Source organism: Dromiciops gliroides, chromosome 1 (assembly GCF_019393635.1).
Source record: "Dromiciops gliroides isolate mDroGli1 chromosome 1, mDroGli1.pri, whole genome shotgun sequence".
NCBI lineage: Eukaryota > Metazoa > Chordata > Mammalia > Microbiotheria > Microbiotheriidae > Dromiciops > Dromiciops gliroides.
The window spans coordinates 505,584,722-505,610,106 of record NC_057861.1 but is presented as its reverse complement, the minus strand read 5'-3'; the positions used below and the strand labels follow the sequence as shown (position 1 = coordinate 505,610,106).

The 25,385-nt window shown below is 37.4% G+C and overlaps 1 protein-coding gene across 1 annotated transcript; it reads right to left on the bottom strand.

Moving 5' to 3' along the window:
- Positions 1-1,949: 1,949 nt before the first annotated feature.
- ARL14EPL (ADP ribosylation factor like GTPase 14 effector protein like) lies at positions 1,950-13,686 on the bottom strand. The gene is made up of 5 exons (XM_043964107.1): positions 13,619-13,686; positions 12,014-12,058; positions 9,792-9,905; positions 4,061-4,197; positions 1,950-2,172 (listed from the first exon to the last, which is right to left on the bottom strand). The coding sequence occupies exons 3-5, from the start codon at positions 9,894-9,896 to the stop codon at positions 1,950-1,952; spliced, it is 465 nt and encodes a 154-aa protein (XP_043820042.1). The 5' UTR covers positions 9,897-9,905; positions 12,014-12,058; positions 13,619-13,686.
- Positions 13,687-25,385: the final 11,699 nt, after the last annotated feature.

Below are 25,385 nucleotides of genomic sequence, written 5' to 3'. Positions count from 1 at the left end.
AATCACAGACTTACAAAAGAAGTCTCTTGATTTATATAAATCTTTTTAATACTTATTTCATACCAGAAACCTTTTTTTTGGTGGGGCAATGAGGGTTAAGTGACTTGCCCAGGGTCACACAGCTAGTAAGTGTCAAGTGTCTGAGGCTGGATTTGAACTAAGGTCCTCCTGAATCCAAGACCGGTGCTTTATCCACTGCGCCACCTAGCCGCCCCATAACTGGAACTTTTGAATGCATTGCATAAAATTTGGCTCAAGAAGAAAAAATCTACAATAAAAGAAATTGCATCTCTTTTCCCCTTGAAATGTTTTTTTTTTGTACTTTACCTGTGTTTCTGTAAAAGAGATATAAAATATGTACGTGTAATAGCTGTGCATATTCCATTTGCTTAAATTTTACTCTTTGGAAAGTAAAATAAAAATATTTGTACTATATTCTTCCCCTAAAGCATAAAGATCATTTTCAATTACAAGAAGTGGGAAAAAGGTAGGGTTTTTTAAAACCTTAATGATTTAAAATCTATTTTTTTCCAGATATGAAAATAGTACAACTAGTAGTATATTGGAAAAGCATCTGACTAGGAGCCAAGAGACCTTCATTCTAGCATTCTACATCCTACCATTAATTAGCTTTGTCACCTTAAGAAAGTTGTTTCATCTTTCTGTACCTCAATTTCATTACTGTAAAATGAGTGAATTTAAAAATAGATCATTTTGAAGAATACTTCTAATTCTACAATTATATGATTCTAAATTATATACTCCCTGAAGTTACTTTTAATAATGAATTTTTTCACCTACTGCAAAGATGTACATTGCTAATGAACACTTTAAAGGATCTGGCCTTGACACCTTTGCTTTCTTCTTCTTCCAATTTATGATACAATGGAGGACAAGTCACACTGAACCCTGCAGAAAGAAGCAATGGAATAGCAATACAAGCCACTGCACTACTCATCCTACAACAACTTGGTAAGCATGGAATTATTGCTAAGAATTTGGTGTTCCTTTACTAAGTAACATTATTAAAAGTTTTAGAGGGTCATGAAGTTGCCCTGAATCATGATGGTTAAACAAAGTAAAGTTTTTAAAACCATAGAAAGTAACGTTTTAGAACCTTTTCATGGAGGGGAAAAGAAATATAAACAGCACACACACTATGTAAGTATAATTTATTTAGTCTAAATACTATGACTTTAATAATTTCTATCCAATCACTCTAATCCTATTTTTCATAGCCTTAATGACTTTCTACTATAACTCATAACATACAGAAAATGGTGATATCTAAAATACAAAAGAAACTCAGAAATATTTCCACAATACCTGCAATAGCATGAGGGGGAAAAGTATTTCAATTAAGTACTTAGTTACATGCTATCTCTTATAACTACTTATTAACATACTATATAGCTTGAAACACATAAAAACAACATGCTTTTAAAAACAACTCAAAAAAACCCTCAAATTTTCTTGGTTTTGTTTTTTGTTTCCACTTTCAAGCGTTAGTTGAAAAGTGAAATTGGGCTCTTGGCTTTAAAAAGCGTTACTACTTCATAGTCTATATGAATCAAAGATAATTTTTTGTTTATGGAAAACATTCCAAATAATATGCAAATTTTAAATCTTAAGGCAATTTCTAAACTAGATATTGTGACAAATGAAACTATTACAAAAATGAAAAAGAAAGTGAATGATTCTATTCCATTATGCAAAAGAAAATGTTTTCTTTTTGGCTTTTGGGACTTCTTAAAGATTAGAAAACTATAACTGAGGAAAATCTGGATTAGCATGTCTAAGTGGAGGTGCTTTTCTGATTGTTCACCATAATGAAATTATTTTTTCATATTAATCAGACATTTTGAAAAGACAAGATGAAAAATGTTTAGACAATAATAGCCTATTCTGTGCTTAGTATGTAAATGAGCACAAAACTTCTCACAAAGACTTTAGTCGGGAACAAAAAATGGCAATGTGCTGATAATATCACCAGCCTCGGTTACAATATCATCATAGACCCATTTTCTATTACAGCGGCATTCTGGTCCACATTTGTTTGAGTTACACTTGGGACATGGATAGAAGCAACCTAGGCAGTTCTTCTCCAGGCAGTCACATAAGTCTACATCATTACAAATCAGCCGGCCATTCCTGTCATATTTCTTCATCACTCTGTAAGAAAAAAGTCATGACTATAGTTCACTTTGTTTTCAATATTTAAAGTGAGTGATCTTTAGGTAAACTTCATTTTTAAAAACTCCCTTCACGCTGTAGTAACAGCATTGTGGTTAAACATAACAATATTTCTGGATACAATTTGATAGTGACAGCAAAGAAAGTTCAAATCAACGAACTATGAACAGGAAAGAAAACCAACTATTCAACGAGTCACATACAGTAACACCTCATTTATCCGGCAATATTGAAGAATTGTGTTCCACTTAAGGGAATTATTTTAAAAAGATAGCTTAAATTTAGACCTTTAAATTCCAATTTTAAAAAATGTTTGGATGGAAATCTTTCTAAATTGCATTTTACACATACCTTCTACTAAACATAGTAAACCCTTTCTTGATGATTCAGGAATATAAATTATCATACAGATATTTTTTTTTCTATGACCTTTCCTGCTGTTGGGCATCATCATTTCTGCTGTCAAGATCATCTGACTCCTGCGGTTCTCACCTTTTAAAACTGTTTTTAATATGCTATGGTCTGAGAAGTCAGAAAGCCAAGGCTGTTAGAATTGTATATAAATACAAAATTTTCCTACAAAGTGTGAGAGCTTTAGTGCACTAGAATTGTAATAGGTAATGGCACTTCTATTAACAGAGAAAGCTTCATAAAAATAATTCCTCATTTGAAAAAAATATCATTAGTATTGTCAAGATGATGTGCCTTATGTTAGTATAACAAAAGTGCCTCTGTAAAACTTGCATTTGCTCATTCCATATTGGTCATAAATAGAAATGAACTTTAGTAAAACTGTTTAGTGCCTCCTTTGCCTCAAGTATTCTCCTCCAAGTGGCAAGGCATCTATTACTCCCCTCAACTTAAAGTGCCTAATGCCTTCCTCCTTTCTTCATCTCTTTCCCCTTAAAATAACAGAGAAAGATCTGACAGCATTATTTATCTTACTGCCTGACATCTATTTTATTATGAATGAGTTTGTCGATACTAACTAGTATTGTCAACTGAACTGGCACATTTCTTTAATTGTGAAACAAAATATTCTGTAAGGAATTCCAGGTATCAAGAAGCACATTAGGTTATTTTAGGTATATGTATAAGAAACAGGAGAAGGAGAGAGATCCTCAAAAATTATACTACTTCATGACTGGAAAGAGGGGAGGCAGAGGAGAAGTCTCAGAAGTCAAATTCCACTTCCTGTAGATTCTTTTCTTAAGAGCTGGAAGGGATCTTAAAGATGTGCAACACCTTCATTTTATAGATGAGAATTCTATGCTCAGAGAAACTAAATAACATGGCTGATGTCAAACAGGCAATAAATAACAAAGCCAAAAGATTTAAACATGTTTGAATATAACTCCAAATGCGCTATTCAATTTGATCTTAGCCAAAAAAGACGAGAAGCAATTCTATATATTACCCCAGAGATTCTATATTCCTAAGAGTGACTAGGGGCAGAGATACTTTTCTCTCTTCACCATCAACTTCTTCCAGACTCTAGAACCTTCCTTGACCTACAGAACATACACCAGGAAATTATTCTTCCTCCAAATGATAAGTCTTCTTTATATCATCTCTAATAATGAAGTTTCTAAGCACAAAGTATGTAATTGTAACACAGTTCCTTTAGTAAGAGGTATTACTGTATTACAAAGGCTCAAAGACTATTTTTTTTACTTACTTCCTGCTTCTTGGCTGTATTCCAGATGGCTGAGGATTCCGTAAGCCTGACCTCCGGATAAATGGGGTACTACTGTAATTTTAAAAAGCTTTTTTTACAAATCACAAACCAAAAAAAAACCCCTCACAATTACAAATATTGTGTAAAGGAAATAATCTCACACTCTTATATGGTAAATTATTATCTTACTTGTTCACAGAAAAATACTCATTCATCTTTGACATGTGGGCCTTCTTTTTCTGCTCTCTGGTTTCAGGATTGAAGTCTGCAACCTGAGGTCCTGGGTTTTGAAATGCTAAGGATTTTAATTGTCGCTCTATTTGTTGCTATAAAACAAAACAAATAAGACTTGTTATTAACTACAACTTCATAGTTTCAATATTGTTTTACTTTTGCTCAAATTGTATTATTCTTATTTTTTACTATAATGGCATGAAATATATAGATGTTTTACACCAAATTCTAAAGTGTTTGAATTTTTCAAGAAGTTAATTCTTGTCATTGTTAGAAATACATAAACTCTAAGACCTTTATTTTATTTTAAAAGGTCTTAATATACATACTAATAAAACTACCAAAATTATTTTATAGAGCTAGAAAAAATAACAACAAAATTCATCTGGAAGAACCAAAGGTCAAGAATATCAAAAGAATTAATTTTCAAAAAAGCAAAGGAAAGTAGCCTAGCCATACCAGATCTAAAACTATATTATAAAGCAGCAATCATCAAAGCTATTTGGTACTGGCTAAGAAATAGAGTGGTGGATCAGTGGAATAGGTTAGGTACACAAGACACAGTAGTAAATGACTATAGTAATCTATAAACCTCAAGACTCCAGCTTCTGGGATAAAAACTCATTGTTTGATTAAAAACTGCTGGGAAAACTGGAAAATAGTATAGCAGAAACTAGGCATGAACCAAGATCTCACACTGTATACCAAAATAAAGTCAAAATGGGTACATGACTTAGACATGAAGGGTGACACCACAGGAAAATTAGGAAAGGAATAATTTACCTGTCAGATCTATGCAATGGGGAAGAATTTATGACCAAACAGGAGACAGAGAACATTATGAAATACAGAACAGAACATTTTGGTTACATTAAATTAAAAAGTTTTGCACAAATAAAACAAATGCAACCAAGATTAGAAAGAAATCTGGGGAACATTTTATAGCTAGTGTTTCTGATAAAGACATCATTTCTCAAATATAAAGATAACCAAATCAAATTTATAAGAATACAGGTCATTCCCTAATCGAGAAATGGCCAAAGGATATGAACAGGCAGTTTTTAGATGAAGAAATTAAAGCTATATACTACTGATTAGAGAAATGCAAATTAAAACAACTCTAAGGTACCACCTCACACCCATCAGATTGGCTATTGTGACAAAAAAAGAAAATTATAAATATTGGAGAAGATGTGGGAAAATTGAAACACTAATGCATTGTTGGTAGAGTTGTGAACTGATCCAACCATTATGGAGAACAATTTGGAACTATGTCCAAAAGGCTATAAAACTATACATACCCTTTGACCCAGCAATACCACTAGGTCCATATCCCAAAGAGATCATAAAAAGGGGAAAAGGACCCACATGTACAAAAATATTTATAGCAGCTCTCTCTTTGTGGTGGCAAGGAATTGGAAATTGGCTGAACAAGTTGTGGTATATGAATGTAATGGAATACTAATGTACTATAAGAAATGATGAGTAGGCAGATTTCAGAAAAACCTGGACTTACATGAACTAATACTGAGTGAAGTGAACAGAACCAGGAGAGCATTATGCCCAGTAACAGCAAAATTGTGTGATGATCAACTATGATGAACTTAGCTTTTCTCAGCAATACAATGATCCAAGAAAATTCTAAAAGGACTCATGATAGGAAATGTTATCCACATGCAAAGAAAGAACTATGGAATCTGAATGAAGATTGAGGTATACTATTTTCATTTTGTTTTTTGTTTTTTCTTTCTTGTGGTTTTTTCCCTTTTGTTTTGATTTTTCTTTCACAACATGACTAATGTCAAATATGTTTAACATGATAGTATGATATAACCTATATCAGATTGCTTGCTGTCTTGGGGAACGGAAAATGAAGGAAGAGAGGAAGAAAAAATTTGGAACTCAAAATCTTACAAAAATGAATGTGGAAAACTATCTTCACATGCCATTGGGAAAAAATAAAATACTATTAAGTGAAAAAATAAAAATAAAAATCCATCTGCACAAAAAAAGTCTTAATTTAGCTAAATACCACCACGACAGAAGAAAAAAATCCTTATGCACCTGGCAACTATAGGCAAGAATTGCTAACTTCTGCCCTCATAAATTTATTCCTTTCTCTCCACTTACACATTCTAGTTCAAGGCTTCATCACTCTCATCCGGATTACTGCAATAGCCTTCTAATTGGTCTCCCTGCATCCAGTCTCTCTCCTTCTCCAATTCATCTTCCACACAGATAGCAAATTAATATTCCTAAAGCATAGGTGTGACCATATCATTTCCCTGCTCAAAAAACTTCAATGGTTCTTATTACCTCTTATACAAACTCTTTTATTCCACAATCTCACTTCTGCCTATTTTTCCATGCTGATTATATATCACTCCCCATCATACACTCTTCTTCTAGTCAAACTTTCCTACTTATAAGATTTAAAGCTAAAAGACAATTTAGAAGTCATCACGTAGACCCTCTCATTTTACAGATGAGCAAACTGAGGCACAGAGAGGTGACGTGTCCCACAGCTATTAAGTTCTTGAAATAGGATTTGAAACCAGGTCTTTCTGACATGAAGTCCAGCACTACACCATGCTGCCTGTACGTGATCTTTCATTTTCTATCTCTATGTTTTTTTGCACAGGTTGTCTGTTCCCTGAGCCTCCTCACTTCTGCCTCTTGAGTCAATCCCTCAACTTCTTTCAGAGCTCAACTCAGCGAGAAGTCTTTCTTGATCCTTTCAATGACCAGTGGCTCCCCACAAATAACTTTGCATGTATTTTGCATTTAATTGTCTATTTTTGTGCTGTTTCTTCCTCACTGCAAGCTCCTGGAGGACAAGGACTGGTTTGTTTTTGTCTTCGTGTTCCCAGTACCTAAAATAGGGCCTGGCCCATAATAGGCACTTCATGCTTGTTGAAAGAATGACTAAAAAGGATCCAGGTACCTGTAATATGTAGTAGATCAGTATAAGTTTCCAAATATAACAAGGTGTTTGGACTGATGTCCCTGTGGGACAAGGAAAAGGTCCAAAACATAACTGTGAATTCTTGGAACTGCAGTCATTGACAGATGGTTCTCTTCCCAACATGGGAGGGAGGAAAACCATCATGCCAGGGGCAGACTTTTCCACCTTGACTGCCATCTGCTCTACTCTCTTACAGAAGGAAAAACTCCAGATGCAGCAGAAAGTTCAGTCCTACCTCTGAAAGTTCAATAGTCTCATTTTCTCACAAGGCAGAAAGGGAAATTTCTCTGGGACTACAATTCCCAGAATTCATGACTGGGTTTTAGAATTTCTCACTGGCTTCCAGATGAAAACAGTCCAAATATAGTTGAACCATTATAAGGAGCCTAAGCATTGACCAAACATTATATAAATGGTATTCACAATACAGAACTCAATCCTAGAGCAGTTCTATAGCCTGCCTATTTCCAACCACTATCCTTATAAAAAATATTCTATGGATGTGGATTTGAATAATGTGAACCCATAGAATACAACTAAAATGATGGACATGTTTAAAGTGAGGGATTTATTTTTCATAAATCTCAGAGAGCAGGAAAATTCTCACTTAAACTGGTCATTTGACCAAATTAAAATCACTGCTGAGGTAAAAATTATTGGATTTTTAGCTTTCAAATTACATGTTAACAAAAAAAATAAGAAATTCAAGTATTTGTATGGCCATTTTGAACAGAGAAATAGAAAGACTTCTATTTTGAGGAATATTAAGAATATCAAATTATGCCGCAGCTAGGTCATACAGTGGATAAAGCACTGGCTCTGGATTCAGGAAGACCTGAGTTCAAATGTGATCTCAGACACTTGACACTTACTGTGTGACCCTTGGCAAGTCACTTAACCCTCACTGCCCCACCCCACCCCCCAAAAAAGAATATCAAATTAAGCACAATAAAACTTGGTTTGACCTTCAATAGAAAAGAAACTAACAAGCAATATTCATTAGATATAATAAATTGGAAATAAAAATCACACAAGCCATCAAAATATAGCTTAATTGTTATGAGGGTAAATCAGCCTAAAAACTAATAAAGATTATTTTTTCTCTGCCCTAAAAAATACTTGTGATTCTTGTAATGTCCAAATCTGGTCTACTTGTAGAAATGGCCTCTGAAGTCACAAACATTACTTTTTTTTTTTTTTAATGGGGCAATGGGGTTAAGTGACTTGCCCAGGGTCACACAGCTAGTAAGTGTTAAGTGTCTGAGGCCGGATTTGAACTCAGGAACTCCTGAATCCAGGGCCGGTGCTTTATCCACTGCGCCACCTAGCCACCCCCAAACAATACTTTTTAAAATCACATCACTATAACACTCTAAGTAAAAATATGAGATCATTAATTTAAATGAAAAAACATGAACACACCAATATTTTACTCTGAAAGCACAATTTTATTGCATTGGGCTAGGAATTAAGAGATAAGAGTTTTATTTCAGTTCCAATATAATATTACATAAAACCAAAGAATCATAACTTAGAATTCATCTAGTCCGTCTCCCTAAAGGATATTACCTAAAGTGTTTTGTTTCTGATGCCTCAGTATACTTAATTGTACACTAAAGCTAGTTTTTCCTTAAAAGGAATTGAAAAGATCATAAAGACTTGATTAGTACAGAAGACTGAAGCTTGAGCCACTGATACAATTTACCTGAAAACAAAAGCCAGCATGGAAGAAATCAATGGCTTCTTTCCTAGGCTCAACATGGGCTTCTGACCTGCAAATGCCAAGGCAAGGAATCTGTGCCCAACTGAATCAATGCTGCATCCTTGAGGAATATCTTTTCCATGCGACTGCTAAGTAAACTTCCTTTTTTTAAAGGAAATTTTTAAGAAAGAAAAGAAATGGCCTACAAGTATCTCTTTTCATTGAAATACCAAACCTGTACCACTAGACATCCTGAGTCAGGCCTGGATTAGAACATCTAGTTTCTAATCCAAAGCAAGGCTGAATGGGTGAATGATGTTTCTAAATTATGTACTACTTGGTGTCACTATTCTAGAAATTCCTAAATTATTAACAAATTACATTTCAAATGATTGTTTTCAAGTCAACTTTTTATAGCTCAAACCCCATTTTCCCATAGAAATAGTGTCACAAAATACGATTAGGTTCTCAAACTAGGCCGCAAAAAGCTCATTAAACCCATAATGTATCTCAGGTTTGAAACCCCAGCATGCTTTATAATACATAAAAATGTTTCTATGAGGAAATACACTCAAGAATTTCAACTGGAAACATCAGGAGGAGCCTGTCTCTCTTCCCACAAGGTAGCCCTGGTAAAGCTCTTCTTTTACCACCACCACCTCCTGGGAAGTGGGAATAGAGACTTGCCAGGCTCCAAGATTCTGAAGGACTTCCATTATCTGAGGTAGGGACTCCCAGGGGTAGAGAAGAAAAGAACTAGATTAGAGGCAATAGTAGCAGGATCTGCTACAGTCATGTGGATAGGGACAGATGCAAGGAGGGCAATCTCTAGCAGTCTGCAGCTGTCAGAAGAAAAAGTGTGGGCTTGCTATTTATTTCATTAGCACAATGACTGGCAGACACATAGTAAGTGCTTAAAATCTTAATGATAGGTATATTAAATTCAAAAGAAATCTATGGTTAGGGTTACATGACACAAGGAATCCCTGTATAACACTAATGAGATTCTTATTTCATACCAGTTGTTTCTGTCCAATTTGACACTCTCGCTCAGGAAAATTTGAGTCTGCATGTTCTTGAGTGGAACTCTTTTTTTCATTATCAAGTTCAGATGGTTCACTCATTTCTGATCACTAAAAAATAAATTCACAAAAGTGACACATTAAAATATTGTGCATTTGGCAACATAGAGATAGTTTATATATTACCAACTTGAGCTAGCACACTATTTTATTCTCTTTTTTATCACTAAAAATCTCAAAAAGGGTAGTTGGGCCTCACTACCTCTATTTCTGCACCTTAAATTTCTACAATCTGGCTTCCACCCACACCACCCTGACCCTCCTCTCTCAAAGATTTCTGGTGACTGTCTACCAGAAAGGTATCATCTTCAGTCTCCTTTTCTTACTCCATTTCTTCTCATCTGCTAAATTTGAGTATCCCCCTTAGCCCTCTAACATTTGCTCTTAGAATTCACTCAACATGGCTTCAACTTTAAGGGACTGACTTTAAATTGACATTTGTAGCCCTGATTTCTCACCTGAGCTCTAGTCTAAAACCTCTAATTTCCTGCCAGACATTTCCATTTTTTTGTATTTTGCTATCATCTCAAATTTAACATGTTTAAGATAAAATTCATCATCATTCCTCCCAAAACAATTTTGCCTCCTGATAATTTTGTTAAAAGTATCATCTTTCTCTCAATTACCTAAGCTCAAAACCTCTGAATGAAACAAACTTCCTTTCTTATGCTATCTTTTTAAATGTAGGTCTTCACTCTCCCTAACTCAAGCATAAACTCTGACCCCATAGCATCATAAAAGTGTTGACCAGGCCCCACCACTCCACAAACCAGCACCACAGTGTTAATAATTCATGTAGTGACAAACTCATACAAAACCTACAGAAGGATGGAGAAGTATTTAAAAGAATACTCCTCAAGCAGTCTCCAGGTTACATTCCTCCACAATCTGCATTACTGAATTGTAAATACCAAAGAACTGTGGGGGAGGGAGGCTCTTTGAACACACATGAAGGTGCCTACAATCTAACCAAACAAGAAAAGTTGCTAGGATAAATTCTAACCCAAAAGTTAGATTCTACTACTATCTAGTATTGAATGAATTACATTGCTTGGATCAATTAGGTTACATCAATTAGATCTACATAATAACTCTAAAGAAATTCTTTCATAGTGAATTTTTAAAACTAGAATTTGAAAATTAATGGCCCCTAAGATTATCAAAATGTTTTTAATAGCTAAGGTTTATTATGTTCATCTTCCCCTTATCCTCCAAAATCATCACTAGTTCCCACACTTGCTAACTGAAAAATGGTTGACATCAAAGCAGTTTTTGCAAAGGGAGGAGCAATGGCTATATCATTTAAGTTAAAGCTCTAGTAGATGGTTCAATCGGAGACCAAATTCACAGATGTACCACCCACAAAATTGTTTGACAACCGCCTGAAAATATATCTGTTGCCATTATGAAGATGTCCATCTATTCCTCTACAAGCAATTTTAACTGGAATAAAACAATCCAGAATGTTATTTACACAGAACAAAAAAAGAATATCATCAAATCACTAATTCCAATCAATCCAATCCAATGTTGATAATCAATAACCTTAGCTGAATCCTATAAGTGGACCTCTCTACCCAAGTTTTAGGTGGTCATACAATATCTCCTAGAGACTTTTAAGGTTTTGTTTTTTAAATCTTCAATAACTACAAAGTTTTCTGTGACTAGGAAGTCACATGATAGTGGAGAGAAAAGAGAGTTCTATTAGATGCTTACTCAGGACCAAAAGTAAATCATATCACTAGTCTTAACAATTGCTCTACTAAATATGCTTGGGAAATCAATTCACCTCAAATACATAATGACAAAAATTTTCCTAAGTGTGTGTAAGGATAACAGAGCTCTTGCACACTCATTTTCTTTTACTCTACATATTGAAGATTCTTAATGAACCCCCTAATTTTCTCACACTTGGAATTACAATTCATATATATTTTTTTAAAAATCAACTGTCTGGTTTATTACCACCCCAACACCATCATTTTTAGGAGGAATAAAGATTAAAATGAATTAACAGTACAGAAAAAAAATGGAAATCTAGAAAGAAGCTAGCACTAGTCATAATATTTAGCTTCTGTATTTTTAAGACTTCCTGCTTTTCCCCTACAGTTTTCTTCTGCTCTTGAGAGGCTAGAGTAGTAAAGGAAAGATATACATACCTTTAAGTCCGATTCAAAACAATCTGTATGCAGAAGAGAAAAAGGCTGCAATATGGAGAGAGAGAGAGAGAGAAAGATTATATTCTCTTGTTTCCTTTGTTTTGCCAGGAAGCCACAGATTTCTCCAGGGAAAAACTCTAAGGCCTCAAAGGTGCTTCTACAATTTAATACTTCTATAATAATGGCTTAGGAGAAGAGGGAAGAAAAAAATAAACTTTTATTTTGTCTTATTTTTCACTATGAATCAAGTTTTCAAAATCACAGCAAACAAAATAAGTTAGCTCAACCACCTCTCCCACAAGACCTAGTAACATTTGCATAAACAAAATTTGTTCTATTTTGTCAACTAAAATGATTAACGCACCCCTAACCATAAAGTCTGCCAACTTTTACCACAGGCAATCATAACCTATCAAAAAAGTATCTTTTAGCCATTTTTTTCCCTCAAAGTTCAAGCAAGATCTGGTAGAAACTGAACTTCCTTAGAAAAAACACTAATCTCATAGTCTTAAGAAAACCAAAGTAACATTGAAGAAGTCATAACTATCTCTTTCCTAACATACTAGTGCATGTATGATATAGCCATGTGAAAATTAGAAAGAAAAACTTTCATAATTCAATTTAACATACATTTAAGAGTCTACTACGTGGGGCAGCTAGGTGGCACAATGGATAAAGCACCGGCCCTGGATTCAGGAGGACCTGAGTTCAAATCCGACCTCATACACATGACACTTACTAGCTGTGTGACCCTGGGCAAGTCACTTAACCCCCATTGCCCCGCAAAACAAAACCAAAAAACCGAACAAACAAGAGTCTACTATTTGCAAGGCAGTCTTCTAGGCCCTAGTGGGCTTACGTTCCATTTATCTTTGATAATTATTTTTATGTGTTTCTACACGTGTAAATATATATACCTCACTAGTCCCCATCAAACTAAACCATATACTCCTTAACGGAAGGCGTCACGTTTTTTGTTCGAATTCGCCTCAGCCCTATCCCTTCTTAAGCGCCTTAATATTTATTAATTTATTGTATAATCACTTGTTTGATTGGGAAAATAAATAAACTTAGGGTATCTAGGGGTAATTTTACCATAAGATTTAGCTACTCTATGTACAAATGTAATACTGGGCTCTTGGATTTTCATTCGCTTCCTTTGCTTTGCCAGCACCCACTTATCCGTATAGAGAAGCTGTAAAAGACGTTTTCTTTACCAAGGCCTTCCCTTCAAGTCACTTCATGAAGAATGGATGGAAGGGGCTGCTCCCTCTCCTCACACTCCTCCCCTTCCAAATGAAACCAGGGTCTCCCCTCTTCTGCCACCACTCAGTGCTGGAGCACCCAACCCTTTCCTCCCTTCCTGGGCCCAGAGCCCCCAAAATAGGTTCTTGCCCTTCTCCCCTCCCCCACGCCAACGCCCCTCAGAAAACGGTAAATCCATGAAGAGAAACCCTCGGGGGTCGGGGGATGGGGTTAAAAAACAACAACAACAACATAACTGAGCCTCCCTGAAAATGTAAAAGACAAGGGGGAGGAAAAGTCAAAGGACCTTTTTCCAAGGGAAAGGCAAGGGTGGGGGAGAGAGAAGAGAAGTATTTATACCACGACGCCAACCAGAGTCCCAACACCTAACGATCCGCACCAACTACAGCCTCCGGGCAGGGCGGGGGGCGGGGCTTCAGGAGCAGGACACGTGCGCCTCTCGCTGCGCTCTCCTATTGGCTCCATCCAGGACCGAGGTGCTTCATGGGGTTCCATAGTATCTAACTCCCTCTTTGGTGAAAAACCAGGGTTGGGGGGCTTTTAGGAGTTGACGGTTATTTTCACATCCTTCTCCTTCTTCTTCTTCTCCTTCTTCTCCTTCTTCTCCTTCTTCCTGTTTATTAAACACTCCCAAAAGAAAACTCAAAAGTTGAGAGGATTTTTCTGCGTGTCTTTTGTTTTCTGAAATTACTGTGTCTAGGTGGCACAGTCAAGACGGTTTTAGTCATGTAGACCTGAGTTCAAATTTGAATATTAGTTATGTGACCGTAGGCGAGTCGTTTAACTTCTCTCGGCCTCAATTTCCCGATCTGAACAATGGGGATAATAACAACACCTACCTCATAGGACTGTTGTGAAGATCAAATGAGGCAACACAGATTTGCAAACTTTGAAGTCTCATGCAGTGCTTTAATAACTTAAAATCGCATTAAGATTTTTAGGACAATCTATTTAAATGTTAATTATCATTATTCAGTCATCAACAGATTCAAAACACAGATGGGGATAGGGAAAACATCAATGAGAAGCCAAAGAAGAAATCAATTTTGGGTCTATCTGTATTGTGGTACACTGGGAAACTGGGTGTGGAGCCTAAGAACTGGGTTCCAATCTTGAGGCTACCATTTACTGCCTGAGAGACCCTAGGTGAATCACTTAACCTTTCCAGGACCATGTTTCTTCATCAGACAAATCATGGTGTTGGTCTAGCAAACCTCAAGGTTCTCTTTCAATTCTAAAACTATGATGCTACTATGATGTTTTCCCAGGAGCACACATTGATTTGATTATGAATATCAAATGTTTTCTTATTACATATCATTTCAAAAGACTTCAGAAAATTGGTCAAATTCTCTTGTACCAAAATGTATTTATATGAGACTATTTTTGATTAGAAGACCTCTGTCAAGGATTTGAAAATACCTTTATACCAAATTTTATACCAAAATTTTCACTGTACTAGTATCTGTTACAACAAAATTTGAAAAATATTGAACAAAACTTAATTTTAATTGTGTCAGAGCAGGAGTCTTAATTTAAAAAAACCAAGGCAGCTTTTTACTTAACATTTCAAATATCATTTGAGGAAAATGCCTTAAAGAACTCCACCAACAATAACATGAGAGGCAGGGAGGCAGACAAGCATTTATATTAAGTTCCAGGCTTTGTGCTAAGCACTTTACAAATGTCTTGTCTACATAACTCAGCTAAGAAATACTTTCTCAGTTCTTAAACCAATTTTAATTACCAAGGGTAGGCTACCCCCAGATTACTAATATAGGAAATACATTTGATGTTTGACTGATGACTTTGTATTTTAAAACTCTTTAAAAAAAAAAAGAATTTTTTCCCTTTATCAAAGCTAACTCTTTTCAACCCCTCCAGGACCTTACTCCTACATTTATTGCCTACTCTTCTAGACTCTTTAGTCTCTGCCTCTTTCATTAAACATTTGAAGCTTTCCCTAGTGTATACAAAAAATAAAAAATAAATAAAAAAAAAAAAGCCTGGAATGGTCTTGCTTTCTTTTCCAGCTAGGTTCATTTCAAAGGCCTCATCTATAAAATGATGGGGGTAGACTAAACAAGCTCTAAAGTTCTAAATCCTATGATGATTCCTCTTAATCTCAAAATCATTGATTTTTTTTTGTTTGTTTCAGTAGCTAGTGGAGTTATGGGGATAAGCAGGCAATCAATGAAAGTCCCCCAAATGAGCATCTAATAAATAGGTGGAGGCCTATAAGCAGTTCAGGGAGGAGACCAGTGCAGACAGGCAGCATGACATCAGAAGATTCTGAAGATGATCACTAAGAATTAGACTGGGAAATAAACATTTGGCATCAAGGAAGTCTGCCAACAAATAGTAGAGGCTTAAACACTGGGTTTCTAGGCAGCTCTCCAATCCCAGAGGAACTGGGGTACCAGCTAGCTAACCAAAGACTGGATATTTGTCTCTCTATGGCATTTGAGTGTTGACCATTCCTTCCATCCTAAAATTTTCTTTTCTCTTTGCTTTCAGTGACTCTGCACTATGCTGATTTTTTCCCTCCCGTCTTTTTCTTTCTCTTTCTTCTTTTTTTTTTTTTTAATTAATTAGCAGCAGGATGGCACCAGTCACCATTCTGGCAGTGTCAACAGGCAATCACAACTTCATGAAACTCACATGAACATGGGTGTGGAACCCAAAGAGTTCACCATCCATATTTATTTCACATATTTATGATAGCCAGACAAAGGAAGGAGGAGGAAACATAAATATCCAACTAAATGGGAATGACATTGGAGGGGAAAAGGTGCAGTAAAGGTAGGAAAGCCCTCCCAAAGGAGAGGAGCAAGGTGTTGGCAAAAGCTGGATTATTTTCCCTTGGGAACTGCTAGACTATGATGGTCTGCTTATCTACAGGGTCCCAGCTATACAAGCAATTTCTTATTCTAGCTCAGACTGACTGATGCCTGTCATGGACACATAGGGAGCCAGTTTGGGATGCAAACAACAAATTATGTGAGCTAGGGGAGCGGGACTTCATCCTTGACACATTTAGGGGCTCCCCCATGCTTTGGGCCTAGTGTTTCTGAAAAATGTGGCGACTCCAAAAAATATAGTTCAGGGGACCCCTTAACAGTTCTTAACAACAGCTAAAGTGACATTTTGTATGGCTAAGTCAAGTTTCTTTGTTCCTGAGTTAAGTTAGCAGTTTATGAGTTCAGCAGTTCTCTCTGAGTTAAATTTAAAAGTTCAGTTTCCCAATTAATTGGACAGCTAGGTGGAACAATGCATAGAGTGCTGGGCTTGGATTGAGGAAGACTCATCTTCTTGAGTTCAATATGACCTCAGTCACTTACTAGCTGTGTGATCTTGGGCAAATCACTTAACCCTGTTTGCCTCAGTTTCCTCATCTATAAAATGACTTGGAGAAGGAAATGGCAGACCTCTAGTATCTTTGCCAAGAAAACACCAAATGGGATCACAAAGAGTCAGACACAACTAAACAACAAAATTCCTTATAAATCACTTAAAAAAAACACAACATTATCTCTATACCAGTAGCTGTCTTTGTACAATAAGAAGAAATTTGTTATCTATATATTATTAGTTATTCTTTTTTATTATTATTAGTTATTCTTACAGGTGCACTAAATCAATCAGAAAGATGAAAGGAGTTGTTATTGGTATCTCTGCATTCCAGATTTCCAACAACTCATATTGTTTTCCCTATCTGTGATACTGCCTTCTAGTTTTTGGATGCTGTTCCTTTTGTCTATAAAAATGCTCTGGGATGGCTAGGTGGCGCAGTGGATAAGCACCGGCCCTGGATTCAGGAGTACCTGAGTTCAAATCCGGCCTTAGACACTTGACACTTACTAGCTGTGTGACCCTGGGCAAGTCACTTAACCCCCATTCCCCCGCAAAAAAACCCAAAAAAACAAAACAAAAAGTGCTCTGTCAGCTCTCATGCAAGGGTCTTAGCTTGCTAAGGAGTCTGAGACCCTGTTAGTAGAAAATTCATGATTTACTAATAAATTTTACTGTGCCTTGGTTTACATTGATTTCGGTTTTTTGTTGTTGCTGTGGTAGGGCAATGAGGGTTAAGTGACTTGCCCGGGGTCACACAGCTAGTAAGTGTCAAATGTCTAAATCCGGATTTGAACTCAGGTCCTCCTGAATCCAAGGCTGGTGCTCTATCTACTGTGCCACCTAGCTGTTCCCACCCTATGTGTTATTAATGATCCTTCAAGCATCCTTACTTTTCAATCCTTCAAGTCAGTCAATTCATATGCAGATTATACTCAGAGATGGCCATACACTTTAATAATTATTATTATTATAGCTAATATTTATATAGCCTGTACTATATGCTAAGTAAGTTACAAATATTGTCATTTGATCCAACAACCCTAAGAGGTAGTTACTATTATTCCACTTTTACAGATGAGGAAGCTAAGGCAAAGAGAGGTTAAGTGCCCAGGGTCACACAGCTAGTAAGTATCTGAGGCAGCATTTGAATTCAGGTCTTCTTGGCTCAAAGCCCAGCACCCTATCTTGAATAATTTTGCCTTTAGCCAGAAGTGTTACACTTTCATGATTTAGAACTCTGAAATCCCCTTATCACAGCTTCCTATTATTTCATACTTTCCTTGTCATACCTCATTCATCCCAAGCCTATTCTTCATTCTCCCCATGATCTCCAATCCTTCTACCCACAGTATTTTCCCATGCCACTACCTCTCCTCTGGCTCCACTTTCTTCACTTCCTAGGCTTAAACTTTTAGTTGACCAGTTTTATTCTAAGATATCCTCTAGGGGCAGCACTGGCCCAGGAGTCAGGAGTTCTTGAGTTCAAATCCGAATCAAATGCTTGACACTTATTAGCTGTGTGACCCTGGGCAAGTCACTTAACCCTCATTGCCTCAAACATCCAGGGTCATCTCCAATCATCCTGATGTATATCTTGCCACTGCTCCCAGATGGCTCTGGAGGAGAGAATAAGGCTCCTGACTTTGCACAGCCCTCCCTCACTTAAATCCAATTCACTGAAGGTCATGACATTTGTCATGGTTTTCTTCTAGAACAAAGGACAAACAACAATAAGGTATCCTGTACTCTGGAATCTCTGACAACTCTGTCCTATTTCTGTTCATGCACCCCTTGTCAAAATCCAATCTTGCATTACTCCCACTGTCCACCTCTTCTGTTTCTACTTACCTGCTGCTGAATGGACCAGGAGAAAGTCATGTACCTAGGTTGACTGGGTCCACTTCAAATGTGTGCTATGTAATCTCAACTGGGCTCTTGCTGCAACAAAGCAACCCTTTTTACTGCTCCCTAATTAATTCTCCACTCCCCAATGTGAATATTCTAAACCTCTTTCCTGAAAACACCCACATCACCTTCTCCACTCCTTCCAAAGCTGAAACACTCATACTTCAATGAGAAAACGGAGGCCATTTGCTGTGAGCACCTTCTGTTTATCTGCATCTCACGATTCCCTGAGATCACCCTTTTCTCTCCTCCTTTACTCGTCTCTGATGATGTGACCCTTCCAACCAGAGATACAGATATGACTAGACCATTCCCTGCCCTTAAGAAGCTTGCATTCTAATAGGGAAAAAACATTTATGTAGTGGCCAGGAAAAGGAGTGTCTGGGAAGTCAAAATGATACTGAATCAACTCATAGGACACTCATTTGGCATGCCTTTTCCAGGAGTAATGGTACTGCTGATTTGATTACTGTGCCCAGAGCAAGGGGTGGAAAGGTGAGGGTGGGGTTGGGGAAGGGAGGGTAGGCAAACAGCAAGATGTGAAGGTCTCGAAGCACAATCTGGTCTGGGATCATCAGCAAAATATAGCTGGCGATGAAAATTTGTATTTGCTTGCTCCCCAATCAAGACTGCTGGGTTCCAGGTTGAAAGTCACTTAACCCCCATTATCCTGCAAAAAAAAACAAAAGAATTTTTGAAATAATTATCTCTGATAAAGGCCTCTTTTCTCAATTATATAGAGAACTGAGTCAAATTTCTAAAAATACAAGTCATTTCCCAATTGATAAATGGTCAAAGGATATGAACAGGCAGTTTTCAGACAAAGAAATCAAAGCTATCTATAATAATATGAAAAATATTCTAGATCACTATTGATCAGAGAAGTGCAAATTAAAACAACCCAGAGGTATCCCCTTACACCTATCAAAGTGGCAAATATAACAAAAAAAGGAAAATATTGGATGTTGTAGAGGATGTGGGAAAGCAGGGACACTAATCTACTGTTGATGGAGTTATGAAAAGATTCAACTATTCTGGAGAGCAATGAACTATGCCCAAAGGGCTACAGAACTGTGCACGCCCTTTGACCCAGCAATACCACTGCTAGGTTTACATCCCAAAGACATCCCCCAAAAGAGAAAAAAGACTTATTTGTACAAAAATAGTTATAGTAGCTCTTTTTGTGTTGGCTAAGAATTAGAAGTCAAAGGAATGCCCATCCGTTGGGGATAGTACTTGTCTCATTTCTAAAATAACAATAATGATATTATACTACTTATCATCCAGGGTTATTGTGAACAGTCAAATGAGATGGCATCTATAAAGTGCTAGACACACATATATTATTGAAAGATGGTATGATGCAGGAAAAAACTGGGCAAGGAGTAGGTAGGCAATAAACCAGTTCTCAGGCAGCCTCAATTCCTCATCTGTAAAATGAACAGGTTGATTAATCTAGTGACTATGTGATCTCTAATGTCCCCTTCCGACTTGAATTATTGCAGAGTCTATGACAATTTGAGGGAAAAATAAGGTCTTCATACAGAAAACAAATAACTTCAGAAGTCATTCAATTAATGCATTCAATGAAAGTAGTCTATAAGAAATGGCAGGTATTTTTTTCTTTAGTTTGATTAGAAATATGAGATGCCAGAAGGGATCTAATGCATAAATGGGGAATTGAAAGTACTCATTAAACTCATTAGAGACAACAAATGTAAATAAATCTCAGGTGGCTGCTAGTTCTCCTAACTAGCAAAAAAAAGCCTAAACTGCAGATGAGCTAAGGTCAAAAGCAGGACATTTCAAGTCTTGGTGCAGGTGTGTGCTGGTAAATGTGTAACAACTGAGGAGAGAATGTACCAAGGACACACATTAATTTAATCTGCATTACTAACATTTGCTCTGTAGCTTTCTTAAGTCTTGATGGTCTAGACCAGTTGGGCTAGAAAATAAACCATCAAACCCTGACTTGTAGCACTGGCAGATTTCTGAGGTATAAAAGCTCAAGCTAAACATTTAAGAACCTGTTCCATGTGTGTTGACTTCAGGGTCTTGGGAACTGGTAGACACACTGCCTGTTAACCTAAACTGCAAGCCCTTCCTTCCCAAAAGAAATATTGTGTTGTATTTGACCAAAGCTTTCAGTTATTTCACCTAAATTACCACCCTTATTATGTGTTTAAACTTTGCAAAATTACTTAAGAAACAGTTTGAAAAAGATTTGAGAAAGAGGCCTTTCAGATGCTGATCTCCTGGTGTTAGTTCTCCTAAATTCGGTGGACTGAAAATCTGACACCCCCACCCACCTCATCTCTGACAAAATAACTAGATAGATAGATAGATAGATAGATAGATAGATAGATAGATAGATAGATAGATAGATAGATAGATAGATAGATAGATAGATAGATAGATAGATAGATGGATGGATGGATGGATGGATGGATGGATGGATGGATGGATGGATGGATGGATGGATGGATGGATGGTTGGATGGATGGATGGATGGATGGATGGATGGATGGATGGATGGATGGATGAATGTGAGTTAATATGTACTCTCCACCTCCAGGGCTTCATTATAACAAAGAGATGGTGTCCCGGGGTGGGGGTGGGGGGAGGGCTCCAAGCCTCAAGGAGTAAATGGGGGCTTTCATTAACCAATGTCAACCCCTAGAGGTTTTCTGATTATTCTAACTAATCAAAAACCCCTAAGGGAATAATGGTGGTAAGAGCAGTAACATTTTGTAACAAATAGCCTAACCAGGAAAAGCCAAGAGCAAACACCTGATGTCCACCCAACATCACAAGAACCCAATTCCCCCAATTATCTCAATCTGAGGGAAGGAGAATATGCATCTTTTATCCATTACTGCATATTTTCCAAAAAATTAGTAGCCAGCTCAGTAAAGTTCCACTGTCACTATAATCTGGACACCCCACAAGCCAGTGACCCAGCTCAGATATATCTTGGTCTGATACAAAGACCAATTTCCTTCCTTGACTCATTACCATCAGAACTATCCAGGGATGTGCTGGAGCCAGCTTCCACCAACTGTGTCATTGTTACATTTTCATCATGAGCACTGACACTTCAAAAATCTGCAAATGCTGCAGAACGGGGTTTGATGTATTATTTCATTGATTGTCTAGATTTAAGAAAGGGATAAAGTAAATGTCAATAATGCAAATTAAGTTTAAAAGCATGGTGCATGTACATTTTTCCAAAAGAATTGTCAAATTTTTACCAGCACACAAAAATACACAAAATATTCTCCCCTAATCATCTACCCTCCATCTCTGGCAGAAAAAATGCATGTGTACTTCTCCTCTTCTTCATCTCTCTCTTCTATTTTACCACTGAGTACCTTTCTTTCCATTTCCATGGCCCAGTTGGGAGGTAGGGGTATAGTCAGATTCATTCATTATTTGTGATTTATTTGCCACCTTTATAGATAGGCAAAATCACTTCTGTCTCCACTCCAGTTTTCTCTTCTGGTCCCAAACTTTAGGTCTCTTAGATACACCCAGACAATTCCTTTAAATAAAGTGAGACAAAGACATCCCCAAAAAGAGAAAAAGACCTATTTGTACAAAAATATTTATAGCAACTCTTTCTGTGGTGGCAAAAAATTGGAAATCAAAGGAATGACCATCAATTGGGGAATGGCTAAACAAGCTGTAGTATATGATGGTGATGTAATATTATTGTGCTATAAGAAATGACAAGCAGGATGATTTCCAAAAGGCCTGGAAAGACTTTTATAAATTGATGTATAGTGAAGTGAGCAGAACCAAGAGAACGTTGTACACAGAGACAGCAATATTGTTTGATGAAGAACTGTGAATGACGAGTATTCTCAATTATACAATGATCCAAGACAATCCTAAAAGACTATTGATGAAACATACTATCCACCTCCTTTGGTTTGACCTTGTTCCCCCTCCCCTTTTCCCCCTTGCTCCTGGAACACGTATGCATGTCTCCATACATTGATCACGAGCTGAACACGCACCTTGGATGAGACAGGATTGGATGTTAGATTGTGAGCTCATCCACCCTAGGTGTACGTGGGGACAGTCCTTTTCAAGATTACTATAAAAACCTAGAGGATTGGGCACATCTTTGCAAGACTTCAATGTGTAATTGGGTTTTGCCCGTCTTCATGAGGATGTAATAAATCTGTCTCTGCTTGACTTGGTGGTCTCCTCGAGTTATTTGGGTAAACTGAGGCAGTTTGCTCCATACATTACTTTAGAATGAAATAAAAGAAAAAAGTAAATAAAATGAGACCATTTAAGTAGTAAGCAACCATTGGTCAGTCTCTGGGCTGATTCACTAGTTTAGCATCTGCTTGTACCACTTTTAACCATGAGCAATTTGGAGAGAAAGGAGAACAGACTGACATTCAGGGAAATGTCTTTGGGCAGAACAGCTGGCTCACTTTGGAGGTACTTAGTTTGGCCAGTGGCAGAAATCCTTTAGGCACCTTCTTAGTTCTAATCCCATATACCTAGCCAAGCAAATTTCTGTTCTTAATTTTGGCTTTAGAAATAGTTTCCCTTACCAGAAACAATTTTTTCCTATTATAAGCTGGCAAAATGAGCCAATTTTCTCAAGTTTTGGTCCCACTGGGTTAGCAACTAGAAGAATAAACTTTGAAGTTCAAAGAAGCAATGAAGGACTTTGAGGCAACTTCCAAGCTTTCTTGTCCTCCTAAATCCCATTATCAATAAGCATTTACTAAGCACCTATTGTATCCTAGGCTAGGTGCTAGGGATAAAAAGGAAAAGAAATGAAACAACCTTTGCATTCGAGGAGTTTAGATTATATTGAAGGAGGCAACATATACTTAAATGTGTATAAACAATAAAAACAAGGTAGTTAAATACAAAGGAATTAGGGAGAGGGCATTGGTATAGTTGAGGAGGGGATCAGGAAAGGCTTTGTGTGGAAGGCGATAGTTAAGCTAAATTTTGAAGAAAGAGATTCTAAGAGGCAAATTTGAGGAGGAAGATGGGAGACAGAAGGCCACCTGTGAGGAAAATCAAGGCTGGTTTGGCTAGACTGATAGTAAAGTATGTTGTTGTTTCAGTTGTACACAACTCTTTATGACCTCTTTGGAGGTTTCTTGGCAAAGATACTGGAGAAGTTTAGCTCATTTTATAGATGAGAAAAGGGAGGCAAACAGGTTTAAGTGACCTGTCCTGAGTCACACAACTAATAAGTGAGGTCAAATTCAAACCAATGAAGATGTCTTCCTGATTCCAGGTGCAGTGCTCTATCCACAGAATCACCTAGCTGCCCAGTAGAGTGTCATGGTCCTCTTTGACAATGAAGGGCAAACAACAACAATAACAGCCCAGTAGAGTTTGTAGGAATGGCAATTATGAATAATGAAGCTGGAAACATTGGCTGAGGCATGGTCTGGAAGAGTTCTCAAAACCAGAGGAGTTTACACTTTATCCTAGAGGGGATAAGAAGCCCCTGGAGTTTATACTCAAGATAGAAAGGTGTCCCCCACCACGCCCACTTTCCCAACACAAACACACACACACACACACACACACACACACACACACACATCTGTCAAAATAGAAGCTGTAACTACCACCAAAATCTTCCAACAACATAGGTGACCCCTCTGTAATTCCACCCTTCCTCTATTATACATTTTAAAAATATGCTTTTGTGTGCTCACTTTTGAGAACAGACTTTCAAGTTTTTTCAGTTCTTCTGTGTGAAAATAAATCTGTCCAGTAGGTGGCAGAAAAACCCTAATCCAGAATAAAAATTCCCTTTAAAAAAGGAGAATTTAAAAAATAAATTGCAGTTTAAAAAAAAATTCAAAATTAATCATATGGAAGTTAGACTCCTTGATATCACCCCCACCCCACCCCCATATCCAATCTTTTGCCAAGGTCTGTCAATTTCTGCTTTACAAATCTCTCCAATAGCCCCCTTTTCTCCTCTGATACGACCACCACTCTAAAGCAGGTCTTCTTCACCTCATGCCGGATCATTGCAATAGCTTGCTGAAGGAAGGGTCTGCCTGCCTCAAGTTCCTCCCCACTCCAACCCACCCTCCATCCAACCACTAAAGCGATTTTCCGGAGCCCAGGTCCAATCATGTTACCCTCCCTACTCAGAAAAACTCCAGTGTCTCCCTATTGCCTCCAGTATCAAATACAAAATGCTTTGTTTGGCATCCAAAGTCCTTCATAACTGTGAGAAAATAGGTAGTTGTCTCCTCTCAATGAGGATATAATAGTCAATCATACTCCTCCTGACCTGTTTTTAGAACAAGGGTCTCAGATCCCCTCCTCCCCCTCTGGCTAACAAAATCACATGGTTCAAGGAGCCCTGGCTTCAATAAGGTTCGCTCCGGAGTTGTGCCCATATAAGGAAAAATAAGGTCCACTCCTGAGTTATACCCATATAAGGAAGAGGGATGGGAATACTGTGTTCCAATTAGCTAGTTTTTGAGCATAGATTGTAACCCTTGAGTAATCGGACCAATGATGAAAAAGGGGAGGGTCCATTCGCGTTAGGGACTAGGGTATAAAACAGGGCCTGCGAGCCCCCTTTCTTGGCACCCACTAGCTGTACAATAGGGTGCCTCCTTCTCATGAGAAGGAAATAAAAGAGCCTTTGTCACATCCCTGCTGAGTTCCTGAGAATTATTGAGAAGAGGATTGTTTACCCTCACAATAACCTAGCGTCCTCCTACCTTTACAGTCTTCTTATACCTCACTCCTCCTGGCTATTTCTCAAACAGGACACTCCATCTCTGGGCTCCCAGCATTTTCTCCCCATGCCTAGAACTCTCTCCCTTCTCCACTT